This window comes from Petaurus breviceps, unplaced genomic scaffold (assembly GCF_028583685.1).
Source record: "Petaurus breviceps papuanus isolate PSGF00001 unplaced genomic scaffold, PetGlider_PUasm1.0 91133, whole genome shotgun sequence".
In the NCBI taxonomy this organism is placed as follows: domain Eukaryota; kingdom Metazoa; phylum Chordata; class Mammalia; order Diprotodontia; family Petauridae; genus Petaurus; species Petaurus breviceps.
The window spans coordinates 31890433-31904993 of NW_027187419.1; the positions used below are offsets into that span (position 1 = coordinate 31890433).

Consider the following 14561-nt stretch of genomic DNA (forward strand, 5'->3'; position numbering starts at 1 on the left):
TCACCCAAGGGGAAATAGTAACAAACTGGATAGGGACAGGATAGGGACTACTAGCTCCTCTCATGTTGGCCTCTTCCCAGAGACTTACTCTCTTCTGCAACCTGAAGTAGAGTTGGCATTGCCCATCTTTTCCCTTGAAGCTGGCAGACAGAAGCTCCCAAAATGACTGAAGAGATTGAAGAGATAAGAGCTCTCTTCTTTCCCTTTCTCTACAACTCCACTTTACTCCTCACACGGGTGTAGCACATAGATCTCCACCAGGAAAGAGAGAGACCCATTCCACTGAGTTTTAGGACTTGGAATGCAGCTAGAGAGACTGATACATAGAACATTTATTAAGCATTTACTATGTACCAGGCACTGTGCTAAGTGATGGGGATACAAAAATAAGAAAACAAGACAAGGAAGACAAAACATATAGGGGATTGATGGGGATGGGATCTGGACCCCTAGAAGGAAAAAAACATGTCTTTGGAACCTGAATCCCAAAGCCCCTGAACCCATATCTCTAGAGTTTCCCTGAGGTACCAGGCCTAATTGACCCAGTCAATAATGCTTTTAACTGCCCCTTTGCTGGGGTTCTCCCACTGCTTAACTCCCACCACTGTTGCATGCACCTAGCCCCACACCAGGCTACTTACCACTCTTTAATCCCATCTACATCTTCCCACAGACTTTCTGTATAAAAGTACTAATTTTATTTTCATTAAATTGTACAGATTCTTAAAATCTGGAGAGCTTGTATTGGTGTCACAAATAGCACAGACTCACAATCTTGCCCACCCCAACCAGTGTTTTAATAAACTCACTACTTGGACTGAAAGAAGGCTCGAGTGGTCAAACTCTTTCAAGGCAGACCCTTGCCCTTTTTGAGGTTCCCAAGACCCCTAGACCACAACAGAATTTTGAAAGGGGGAGGGGAAAAAGTATACACATCAAGGCAGCTAGTGGAGTTGGAATAGACCTCAGAGCTAGAAGTAAAGTTTTTTTTTTCCTTTTCTAAAATAGCATCAGTGACTGGAATATAGTATGTGTTTAATATATGCAGACTAATTGTACAACACGGTATAACCATCAACATGTTTCTATCTATGGTACATGGTGCCATTTTTTCCCTAACATTATTTAATCAGCAATGGTTTAAAGTTGTATTCCCGATTCTGGAAAGTAAAGATAAGGGATATTATTAAATGCTTCCAGTGGTTAGTAAAATCTTACTAATAGTTATATCCTGCAGGGGATGCTGCAAGACCCCAAACGAATCATTTTCCTAAAGACACTTGTTTGAAGGAATTGCCTTACTGTTCTTCAGGACTGCTTGACCCTACCCTTGATCTTAGCAGTTTCAAACCCTGTACAGGTGTCGGTGGTTTCTTATGATCTTGAACTGTACCAAATCTGAGGATACATAGCATATCCACAGATAACCATGAGGTATGATGATGGGTGCACAAAAATACAAAGTATCATTCTAAGGCATTTTTAATTACTATTACTATACTGTAAGCTCTTTGAGGACTAGGCCTTAGTTATCTTGGTATCTGCTCCAGTCAAAGGTGTGACTTATCCAAGAAATGAATGATCAGAAAAGGAGAAAGGTCAGGAATGGACAAATGGACAACCTTGGTGCTGTACTGGTAGCCTCGAAATGTAAACTTCCCACAAGGTCCATAGATCCTGGATTTGGAGCTGGAAGGAACTTTGGGATAAACTGGGGACAAAGAAGCTTTAAAAAGTTTAAGTGCTTTGCTCAAGATTACATCTAGTAAACTGCGAGACGGTCTTGATGTTAATTTAGGCCCGGCCCTTTCCACTGCACCACCCCGCCTCCCTCCACCAAGGATGAATGGGAGGGCGGAGACAAAAATCCATAGGATGGATTACATTCCAGGCCCCACGAGGTAGTCCCCCAAAGGATGACCTCAGAGAAGACAAGCTGTTGTTACTATTTTTGTATCCATCCCCAGCAGGAATCCCCCTTCCCAGCTTCAGTCCAGGAGGGATGCTCTGGTCCTCCCCCACATCCCACAGCCTGCCCTGCCCACTCCAGTAACCAGCTGCAGGAAAATCCCGGAGCTGCGGAACCCTTGGCCTGGAATTCCTCCCTTGTGGCGGTGAACCTTCTGATCTGGGCATGCTCAGTAGCCAGCGAGAGGGAGGAGGGAAGAAGGGCTCTCCCCATCCCCGCCAGAGGAGCTCTCTCGCCCGAATCCGGCTTTAGGCTCCACCGTGGCAGAAGAGCAGACGGCAGGGGCGACGGCGTCCTGGAGACCAAAGAGAGATGGAAGCGGAGGCGCCGGCGTCGTCCCGGTTGGTGGAGGAAGAACTAGGTGGGTTCTGGCGGGGGCGGGGGCGGCAGTTTTACTGTTCGCCCGAGGACGGCGCGTGCCGGGGGCGGGGGCGAGGTGAGGCCCTGGTGGGGGGGTGGGCGCCATTGTTTGAGATCATTCCCCGCTTCCTCCTAGTGGTACCTCCCTCGGGGGATGTGTGGGGCCTCTTAGGAACCTACCACCCCGGGAAGCGGGGGTGGGAGGTGGAAGGGTGGGCGGAGAGAGGGCGCGCCTGTGGGAGCGGGGGAGGACTGGGAGGAGGATGCGAGGGTTGCTCCAGGGCGGGGGCTCAAGCAGACAGAGGAAAGGAGGCGGAGGTGTCGCTCGCACCTCGGCGTCGTCTCTTTCCCACCCGCCTCTGTTTTCTGGCGCTTGGTGAGAAGGAAGAGCGGAGTGTTTCGGGGACAACGGAGATTGGGTGGGAAAAGAAAAAAAGCAAACCCTGCCCCTTTTTATCCCCAGCAAGAGTGAACTTGAACTCGGGGCCCAGGACGGGACTGCACCCATTTGTTTGCCGAAGGCAGTGAACTTGGCAGTGGTAAACAGGCGCCTCCAGAATACAGCAGGCTTTTGTTTTGTTTTTAAACCTGAGGCAGAAAAGCGCCCGGGAGAGTTTCCTCCCTTGCGTCGGATGGAGCTTTGAAAGAAGCTTTCGCTTTTCTTTTAGAATTTCCCTTTGCCCTCCGCAGCGACTCTGTAGCCTATGTGCCCGTTTTCATAACAGCCCGGCGACTGAATGAGCGCCAGAGAGCGATTTTTTCAAGCGTGTGTTTGTATGTGTGTAGTGGGGCAGAGTGAATTGGCGTCTGCTGCTAGGCAGCCTTTGATAAGGATGGGACTCAGCTGTAAAAAAGAAAAGGAAAACTAAGGATCAGGTCTTTGTGGTTAAACCACTGGTTACCTTGCCAAGTACGATAAACTTTAAAAATCCATTTAGTACATCATCGGTGATAACAATAAATAGCTGACATCCCCGTAAGGCTTACTTTGTGCCAGGGGCTGTGCTAACTTAACACTTGACAATTATTATTTTTTAATTAAGTATGACTTTTAGGAAATAGGACAGGAGCGGGTCTTTAAACAAAAAAAAAACTTTTCATTAAAATTAATTTAAAATTATGTTCAGATTATATATAAAGTTAATTATTTTGTCTTATAATTATTATATGTAGTGATAAGTAGGGGGTGATCTATTTCATACTTCAGTGAACTGAGAACTGGGGTTGGTGATGAGGTTTCCATTTCAGCTTCTACCAACACTTGAATTACGATTTCTTTACAAACCATTTTTCTTTGTTGTGTTTTGGGAAATGAGAATGAATGATTGTAGTTCCCATCTATATCATAAAATTCTTGCAGAATTAGATGCTGGTGACAATTTAAAATGAATCCTCCCATTCACATAATAAAATGAGAATAGACTTTGAAGCCGTTTTTGTCGTTGTTCAGTTGTTTCTTACTCTTCATAACCCTATTTGGGGTTTTCTTGGCAGAGATACTGGAGTGGTTTGCCATTTGCTTCTCCAGCTTATTTTACAGATGAAGAAACTGAGGCAAACGGGGTTAAGTGACATGCTCAGAGTCACAAAGCTTGTTTGGGCGCAGCCCTTTCCATTGCAAACCTGGCCTCCCTCCATCAACTTAAACTCTGGTCTTCTTGACTTCAGGCCCAGCTATCCATGGCACAACCTAGCTGCCCTAAAAGCAAAAAAGGAATTAAACAATTCAGCCTTCTCACTGTATATTATCATTTTATTTCTTCTTTGCGTCTTCTTTGTGTTATATTTAAGTATTTATCACTAGCCTCAGTTCATTCTTAGCTTTTGATGTTTTTCTTACAGAACTATGCTTCTCTTTCATATTTATTCTCAGTTGCTTGCTCCTTTCCATCTTCTGCAAATGTCTTTTAAAAAATCTAGGTTGATTAATTAATTGCCTGTACATTTACACTATTTTCTTTGGTCTGCTCTTCCTTTTTCTCCTTCGTTCCAATAAATTCTGCTTCTGTCTTGAGAAATTAGTCTCAGGGAGCTTCTCATCTATCTTGGGCTGACTTACTCTCTGTGGACCTTATTTATTCTTTCTCTGAACGGATCTGTGATTTTAACAATGTGATTATTTCCTCTAGTGATAATGGATTATAGCCTGCCCATTCCTACCTGCCTATCATATGTGACTTATCCGTGCCCTCCCATAAATGTGCCACAGAAAGTCCATCCAGTGTGTTGAGGGCCTCCCTTGCTTTTCTCGACTTTGCAAAGGTACTAGTAGAGTGCATGAGCCTTGCTTGCTGTGTCACTAGCTCATTGTCTTTTTTGCTCATGTTTCTTTGATGATAACCTTTACACTCTTTTCCTTCATAATTCTTTGTAATGTGTTACAACCTAGTCACACCTTCCTTTCCTGTGTCCCTTCCATGCTCTTTAAGTGATTATTTTACATTTCATTTCTTCAGTGTTACCTTCCATTACTCAAAGCTGTTTAGCACTGCTATATAATATAGGTTTTAAAAAGGTAGGCCTTCATTTCAAGGAGAATCTTGGGATTGTTAGGGTTTTTTGAAAAATTCAGTTTCCCAAAGGTAATCTAGGCTTCTTTTTTCCTCCTCTTTAATAATTGGCCCAAGTTATTGTCCATTTACACTGTTTGTCCAAGATATGTAGTTGGAAAAGCTCTACACATTGTCCTTCTGATTGCCTATTATAGTATGGGCAGCAGATTCTTTATCCACTTGTTTTTCATGGGTTGTTAGGCCAAGTGTTTTTGAGTGACTGTAGATCTCAGTTAGTAGGCCCTGCAGTTTTCCAGGGCTTGATGTAATCACTACAATGTTATTAGATGCTGTGTTAGATTCTGTGTGACAGTGGTGAATTTAGGGAGCACATATCTCCTTTATTCTTTACTTAATCTTAACAATCAAAGGATAATTGAACAAGCATATCTTCTGTTCTTATTTATTTCAGGGAATTGTGTATAGTTTTAACATGTATCCTGTTAAGATAGTGGTTTGCTCTCCTAAATTAGGTGTTTTAAAAAAATAATAACTAGTAATTTCAGTGAGGTCTTGTATTTTCTATACATTAAGTGTCCTATGGAATATCCCTTATTAAAGTCTCCCTCTTCCCTTCTAATGCTGTTATAGAGGATACCCTTTTTGCATGCGTAGATTATTCTTTTAAAACTTTGTACTGATGGACATATAGGCAGATGGGTCAACATCTATTGATGTTCTCTTAGTTATCTGTTTTAGCAGTATAAAGTCAGAAATTTTTTTCCCGTGCTTTTGGTGTCTTCTTCAGATACCTTGAGAATTATTTTCTCATTGCCTTTAAAATTATGTCATCTGCAGCATGGACCACCTCTGTATATACTTTATCTAATCCAGTTGTTTTTCCTACATTTGTTTTTTTCAGTGCCATTTCTACTTTATCTCTGTTTGTCTAGGGCTATAATAAGAGCCAAATGTAGTTGCTCTAATGTCCTTAATGGTAAAAAGAACCCATTTTCCCCTTTCATTTTTGTCTATTGTCTTTCTAGTTTCGTCTTTAAATGGTTTTAAGAGGACTTTTCTCTTGCTCCTCCACTGATTCAGACCCAAGTGTGTTCTTCTGTGTTTCTTCTCTGAAGTTTCTGGGTTTCCTCATGAGTATATCTTTACTGCTATGCTTCCCAAGTTGTACCAGCTTTTCTCAGTGATATCAGGCTTAGTATATTTGGACTGTTTTCTTCTTTCCCTTTCCTTTTTAATTCAAAACCTTCTTAATCATGTAGGCTTACGTAACTAATTAGATATGAGTGGTGAGAGGGGGAAAATGTTAAAGATAACACCAAGATTAATAATGTGGGAAACTGCTTGAATTGTGGTGCCAGAAATAGTGAAGTCAGATCAAGAAATAGGTTTTGAGGGGAAGATAATAAGGTTAGCTTTGGAAATGTTGAGCTTGAGGTACTAGTGGGTAATCCAAATGAGGATCTTCTCTGCTAGGAAGTTGAAGTTAGAAATCTCATATGAGAGCTGGAGACATAGATGATAATAATCACAGTAGAATTTATATATTGCTTTAAGGTTTATATAACACTTTATATATATTTCATTTTATCTTCATAACTCTGGGAAGTAGGTATACTTACCCCTATTTTACAGATGAGGGAACTGAGAGGATAATTAACTTGTCCAGCATCACATAGGTAGTAAATGTCTGAGGCTAGATACCTGAGAATTGAGAAGGATCTCAGAGACCATTTGCACCAACTCGTACCAGAAAAATATCCCCTCTACAACATCCCAAAAAAGTGGCTATATAGCCTTTGCCTAAAAATTCCCAGTGAAGGGGAACTCACTACTTTATAAGGCAGCCCATTCTATTTTGGGATAGTTCTAATTATTTGGAAGTTTATCTTTACAAGTCTAAATTTGCCTCTTTGAAGCTTCCAACTGTTTCTCCTAGCTCTGTCCTTTGGGATAAGCAAAACAAATCTGTACCCTCCTTTAGATAACAATCTTTCAGATATTTGTAAATATGTGAAGATAGCTCTCAGGTCTCCCTTCCCCATTGTCTCTTCTCCAAGCTAATCATCTTTACACTCTTTAACCTATTAAGGTTATGGAATAATCTCAGGACCTTTCACCATCCTTATTGTTGCACTATGCATATTCTCCAGTTTATTGGTACTCCTCCTAAAATATGTCACCCAGAACTAGACAGACTTGAGATCTGGTGTGACCTGGGTAGAGCATAGTGGGCCTGTCACCTGTGTATTCTTGGAATACACTCTCTTCCTTAAATTGTATTCTCCTTTTGTGGACTGGCATATCCCATTGCTGCTATAATTTGAGCTTGCATTACACTAAAACTAAAAGGTCATTTTTCAGTTACTTTCTAGTCATCCCTTTCCTATCCTGAAATTGCAAAATAGATTTTTTTTTAAGAATCCAAATGCAAGACTTTCTATTTATTTCTGTTTAATTTTACTGTACTAGATTTGGCCTTATGATCCAGTCTGTTGATCTTTTAAAATCCTGACTGTCATAAGAGCTTTCCCTCCCTAGTTTGTGACTTCTGCAGATTTTATGTATGTCATGGATAAAAATGTTAATCAGCTCAGTGCTAGGAGTAGATTCCTGTTGCACTTACTTAACCAGATACTTCTTTACAAGTTTCAAGAACTACTAATGATTATTCTTTGGATCTGGCCATTTATCTAGTTTTGAATCAACCACTGTCATCTAACTCTTATCTCTTCCTTTACCTGTCTCCTTCCTGTCCCCCAAGTTCTGAGACTTTTTCAAATGATTTGCCAAAATGTAGATAAATTGTGCCTTCAGCGTTCCCCTGATCTACCAGGACCTATCAAAAAAGAAAATGAGGTTAGTCTGGTTTGACATATTAGATGATTTCAAAGGTTCCTTCTAACTATTATTCTATGATTCATACCAAATACAAAAATACATAGGTCATGCTTGTCCTGGGAACTTAGGAGTGTCACCACATAGGAATATCAGGGCTCTTCTTGACTGGAATGGATTCAACTAAGTCCTTATTCATAAAAGAGGTATAAGTAGCTCCAGCCTTGCTGGATTATTGGAGGATGAAATGAAGTAATATATGTAAAGCACTTTGCAAACCTTAAAGTGTTAAATGTTGTCTATTATAAGTAATAGTGTTATTGTACTTTGAGATACTGGCTTTTGATAGTATCCAACCATCACAATTAGAAACACATTTAAAAATTAACCATTCACAACATGAAGAAAGATCTGTGTAATTTTTCAATGATATCTAAAAACATGTTGCTCAATTTAGTGTTTTACAAAATTTTATTAACTTAAAGATAGCTGTTTAAAAGCCACTTTTAAGGTTTCTTGATAGTGAAAGACGAAAAATGGTATACCACTGAAGAAAAATTTGCTACTGTTGAAGTAAAAACAACCAAAATAGTATATTGAAAACAGTAGGGTGATAGACTAAAATGTATTCCTTTGTCAGAAATACTGTTGGAAGACACATTTAAAAAACATTCCTGAAGATTTGAAGGAAACTGTTTTCCAACAAATTACATGGTGTGGGAGGCTTGCTCTACAGTTGGATGAAAGTACAGATGTTTCGAACATATTTCAGCTTATGGTATTTGCTAGATTTTGTCTCAATAATGAACTGTATGAAGAAATACCTTTTTCTGTGAACCATTAAATGAAAGATGTTCTAGTGGAAATATTCTCAATGGTAAATGACTTTTTTTATTTTAGTAAGAACTGTGGTGTTTGTTTTACTGTTTAAGTATAGCCACTATTGGAACAGCAGTGTGTTAATTAGAATTAAAAAAAAAGATTCTGTGGTTTTAGAGATAGCAACACTTCTGGCATTGACTACATCTCTCAGGGGCAGGCCACTGCAGCAAAGGAGAAGCCAGAAATGCCCCAGGTTGTCACTGATGTGGTTAAACTTTATAAAAACAAGACCGTTAACATGCATTCATACTTTACAGTACTCTGTAATGAGATGGGGAGTGACATTTTGTTCCACACATATGCATACTTAATCTATTCTTTTAGTGTGAAGGTGACATTTTAACAATAACAACAAATGAGAAAGCTGATTTTTGAAATAAATTGATTACATATGGAAAGCATTTTGAAAAAAGGCTATCTGGAAACTTTTCATCATTACCTGCTTTTGTTGCTGAAAATATGTCAGGTATTTTTTTAAAGAAACCCCTTAATTTTGCATGTTTAAGGCCTGAAAACATTTTCTAACCTGTTTAAAATCCTTCTTCCCACCAAAGAATTTCAGCAGGTTTTGAACCCATTTGTTGCACTTAGAAAAATGTAACACCATCCAATGTTTGTAAAAACAGTTGACATAAGGGAAGATGGAAATTTACTTGTTGTTTGTCTTTCATTTTTGAAGAGAACTAATGACATCATGGTGTGATGTCTTGACTCATGTGTGAATTGGATTTAAGTGAGGCAGTTGCACAAAGTTGTCAGCCTCACTCTCTTCTCCAGAGTTATCGAAGTCCAGTGGCAAGAGAAAAGTCAAGATGATTGATGATGTCCCAGGATGCCAGGGACGACCCTAGAGTCTTTAAGTCCTGACCAAACTCTTAAGTGCTCCATCTACTTCAGCTGCCTTCATGACTGTTGGCACAAATTGTTGTCATCTGCCCATTCCACTGGGGAAAATCTTCACACATGCTTGGAGTACACATTTTCCTAACTTACCAACAGTTTTAAGGCCTGTCAGTTAATCATCGTCCAGCTGGTTAAACCTGTCTGCCTAGATGGTTTACTGGGGTATGGCCACTGTGTGTGCTGCAGCTTCTTGGAGCAGCAGGTGGTGGATCAGGTGGACACCACAGGTGGATGAGCAGCCCTTTGAAAAGGGCTCAGCAACCACTCATACCAGAGGTTCTAGTCCTCCTGAACACTCCATACATCCTAGTAGATAGTGGGTACCATGATTTGAAAATGAGTAGCATGATTCAGTAATGCATCCAGTACCATCCTTCCATCTAAATTTAAAGACTTTTGGTAAGTATATTTTTTAAGCCGTGATGACAACCACTGAAACAAAGTATTGACATATACTGAACTTAGAACCAGAATTCCAATCATTGTATCACAAAATGTTAAACCAATTTTTTTAAAAAATGAAACTCATTTAATTGCATTGCTCTCACTAAAATACTATTAATAAGTTACCATAAGTAAATAAAAATAGAATTTACAAATGCTTATTTCATATTTATTACTATTATGTATAAGTTTTCTTTAAAAACTTTTAAAGTACATGATATATTAGTACAGAGGTATATAGAGTTGATGTGGATAATAGATGATGGATAGAGAACTTACCTTGGAGTTAAAAAGCCCTGGGTTTAAGTTCATGTCTCTGACAGGTACTGGCCCTTTGACCCTTGGCAAGTCACTTAAGCTCTCAGTACTCTATATAGCCTTCTTAAGATTATAAATTCTAGAGAAGGTACGATCTGCATTGTCATATGGAATGTCCTCATTTGGTAGTTCATGGCAATGAAATCACAGGGTATAATCCTTAATTTATACATATATTAATTGAACATATGTGTTGCCATTCCCCAGTTTTTTACTGATAGGAGTGCATGAACAAAGAAGTTTTGAGACCATTGGATTAGGCAACTGTTAGAATTTACTGTATTTTAGAAGAAATTGAAGGAATTGGTGCTGAGAAGAGAAAACTTAACAGGAGACATAATAGCTATCTTCAAATAATTGAAAGGCTGTGGTGGAAGAGAGTTTAGATTTGTTTTCCTTAGTTCCAAAAAGCAGAACCAGGAACACTGGGAGAAAAATGGAGGTAGACTTTGGGCTCCATATGAATAAAGTATGCCTAATAATTACTTCAATATTTGAAGAAATTATAATATAATCAGAGTGGGTAGTTCCTCCCCCAACACAGACTGCAGCCCTTCATTGCCTTAGTATGTATATTTTAGGGGTTGTTATGACTTACAGATTCATCAGCCTTTAATCATCATAGTGATGAGCCCTTCTTATTTATTCTGGTTTTCAGAAGACAGGTTCTTGGAGCCTTTCCAGCATGGTGGTCTTTGCCAGATTTTGATCTTCACTTTGTCACCTCTTTGCCAAGATGAGACATTTAAGTAGACCTTAAAAATCTACCTTATAATTACAAGTGTTGTAAAAAGCAAAATAGTTTTGCTGGAGGAGATACAAAGTTTATTATCACTATAAGTATTATTAAGTCAGTGTTTTTCAAGCACCTTTGACAGATATAGCCTCAAATCTTGTCCTTGTCACAGTATAGAATTTCCAAAAAAGGTCATCTTCTTAAAGTTTTGCTTAAAGAATAGAGAGAATAGAAAGCATTGGTGTTACCAGCAACAATCATAGATAAGCCACCTCGTTGGGTGGAATACACAAATCTGCTTTTTGAAGTAGATCTGGGCAAGTTGAGGGAGACAAGGTCTTAGCATGTGAAGGCACTCAATTATCAGGGATATTTTAGAGGACATTTCTATTCAGGTTTGACTTAGATGATCCCTAAGTCTCTTGCAATCCCAAGATTTTATGATGTTCTGTATACTTTAAGGTCTGTATTAATGCAGGGAAAGAGAAGAAAGAATATTTTACTTTACAAAAATTTTTAACTCTTAAAAAGATTCTTAGTTCCAAATTTTCTTCCTCCCTACATCTACTCCTCCCATCATCCATTGAGAAGGAAAACACTATATTATCAATTATATCTGATTGGCCAATTCTGCTTTTTAAGGTTTTATTTTCTACAGTATTTTTGTGCCCCTTTTACCAAGCTGTTAATTCTCTTTTCATCATTTTCTTGCATTGTGCTCATTATTTCCTCAGTTTTTCCTCTACCATTCTTACTTGATTTTTATAAAATATTTTTCCTCTCTTTTTCTAGCCCTTGTAGGAATTCTTTTTGTTTTGGTTTGGTTTTTTTTGGGGGGGGGAGGGAGTTTAAAGGTCCCAGGAATTCTTGTTGGGCTTGTGTCCAGTTTGAATTTTTTTCAGACTGTAGCTCTTTTGACATGATTGTCTTCTGAGTTTTTGTCTTGATTGTCTCTGTCACTATTGTAGCTTTTTATCGTCAGATTCTTTATTCGTTATTTGCTTATTTTTCTAGCCTATTTCTTGCCTTTGAACTTTATGTGAAGTTGGGCTCTGCTCACCTAGTGGGGTTGGGGATACTGTCCCAAGCTTCAGGCTTTTTTTTTTGTGCTGCTGTTTTCACAGCTACTTCTAGGAGTTTGGAAGTTTTGGGTGCTTCTTAAGGTTGTATTATCCTGGAAGAAGTATGGTCATTGCTCTCCTGGTCTGCCCCTATCCCTTCCTTGAAACTGTGAGCACTATAGCTCCTCAGGCTCCTGTTCCCTTGCAGTGGCAAGTATTTCTCTCAAACCCAGAACTCAACCCAGAGGTGGGTATGGGCAATGGAGTTGCCAAACAGTTCTCAGTCCTGTGCCCTCTGCTAGCACAGGGGTTCCCTGTAATCTCTTTCTTACCAGCTGTCCAGTTCCCTTACCATCTCTAGGCAGAGAGCTCCCCAAACTTCTGCTTTTGTTGCTGTCATAGCTTCCTTCACAGACCATGGCTGGTGGAGAATGTTGGGAGAGCTTGACTGTAAAGCTTCATCTGTTCTACTGTTTTGGTTCCACTCCCCAGATCCCCAAAAATATTTAACTTGAGAAGATTTTTAAATGTCTTTAGGCATTTTAGAAGCAGCTGATTAAGTATGGAAAAGAATTAATTATAAAGCAAATTCCCTAAGATCTCTAATGTGGGATACTATTAAACTAATTCTCATTTGTGATGACTGGAATAAAGCTTTTGAACTTTACTTTGGAAAAGTTGTGTTTTAATCAATATTCCTTCCACTTGTACAGAGGATAACCCCTCTTCATACATTCTAAATTTGTGTGATTTTTATTCATATTTTTTCCATAAATCCTCCATCCATGATCTATTGTTTTACTCTCTCAATCAAGAGTTCTTAACCTCTTTTGTGACACTGATCAAAGCCTTGGGCAGTCTGTTGAAGTCTGTGGATCCCTTCTCAGAACAATAGTTTTAAGTCCCTAAAGTAAAGTGTGGGGCAACTAGATGATGTAGGGGATAGAGTTCCTCCTGGAATCAGGAGGACTCATCTTTGTGAGTTCCAATCTGGCCTCAGATACTTTCTAGCTATGCAACCCTGGGCAATTCACTAACCCTGTTTGTCTCAATTTCCTCATGTGTAAAAGGAGCTAGAGAAGAAAATGGCAAACTACCTCATTATCTTTGCCAAGAAAACCCCAAATGGGGTCACAAAGAGTCATATATGACTGAAAAATGACTTAACATCAGCAAAATAAAGTGCATGGGATCATAAAGGAAACAAATTATATTAAAACAATTATAAAAATATATATTTTTTAAGTTCACAATTCCCAGATTAAGATCCCTGCTTTAAATACTAAACAACAGCAGCAATAACAACAAAATAAGTACCAAGGAAAACCTCCATGTAGCTTATTGGGTACAAAATCAAACTGATTCTGCCTGTTCCTCTTACCCAGATTAGTCTTAGCATTATGAAGATGACAGTGGCCTTGGAGTCTAGATATCAAAATTTTTGACATTGGTCTTTCATTAACTTGCTGCTTAATTAGCATCAGTAACTTACTTAAGCAGTTGAGATTTCAGTTTCCTTATAAGTAACATGAGGTGTTTGGATTTCAGGGGTGGGGAACCTGTGACCTCCAGGCCACATGTGGGCCTCTAGGCCCTCAGGTGAGGCCCTTTGACTGAATCCAAATTTCACAGAAAAAAAATCCCCTTAATAAAAGGATTTTGTTTGGTAAAACTTGAACTCAGTCAGAAGACCACATCCAGTCAATCAATCAGTGATTGATCTCTAAGGACCTTCCTACTTCTAAAGTTCTAATTCTAGACTTTACTAGAAATAAATGACAAAGTTTGGTCTGTGGAAGTGAACCTGGGTTCTTAGGCCTTGCTAGCACAATGCGGTCTCTGACAGTTTTTACCATGGCAGTCTTTGAGCATAGTTGCAGAAATCTGAGGATTTTTATTTTTCCTAAGGCTCAGCCTGTTAAATATAAGTGGTGCTCATCACCAATAAGTGGGCCAGTTAGTGAGGAATTCTTGACTGTGGGACCCAGTGAAACAAGGAGATATACAGAATGGCCCTCAACTTCATGAGGCCCCTTTCTCCTTCAGTGATGGTGGCGTTAGTGGTAGAGGGGGCTAATAATTATATTAGACTATTTACAACATTTAATTTAGCTATTAATAGGTCAAAATTTGAAATCTACACCTAATGACCAAAGATATACTATTGGAGGAACTGAATTGTATTAATAATTAATTTTATTATTAATCTTGACCTTCTTACCATAATTGAAGCTAGAAGATAGAAGTACAACCAAAGAGAAGAAAATAAAGGAGCCCCCGGAGTTATCAAGACAAAAAAAGTCATTTCATGGGATATTCCATGCCTGTCTATCTGGTGCAACTCTTGTCCACATCCTTCTATAAGTTCACCAAAAGGCGTCCACCCAATGAGATGAAGCCTTTCTCAAAATTTCCTGGCATTATGAGGATACTACTAAAATTCACAAGTAATCAAACAGCTCTTCTTTGATACTGTCAAATGATTGGCAATTCTATGGCTGTATATCCCTTTTCAGAATAATGTATAAAATAAAATATAT

The 14561-nt window shown here is 39.1% G+C and overlaps 1 protein-coding gene across 1 annotated transcript in view; it reads left to right on the top strand.

Moving 5' to 3' along the window:
* The first annotated feature begins 1976 nt into the window (after window positions 1-1976).
* Window positions 1977-14561, top strand: part of SLC36A4 (solute carrier family 36 member 4) — a 77481-nt gene continuing 64896 nt past the window's right edge. The window contains exon 1 of the mRNA XM_069080271.1: window positions 1977-2330. Coding sequence (XP_068936372.1) covers window positions 2282-2330 — 49 coding nt within the window. The 5' untranslated portion in view covers window positions 1977-2281. The remainder of the gene's footprint in view (window positions 2331-14561) is intronic.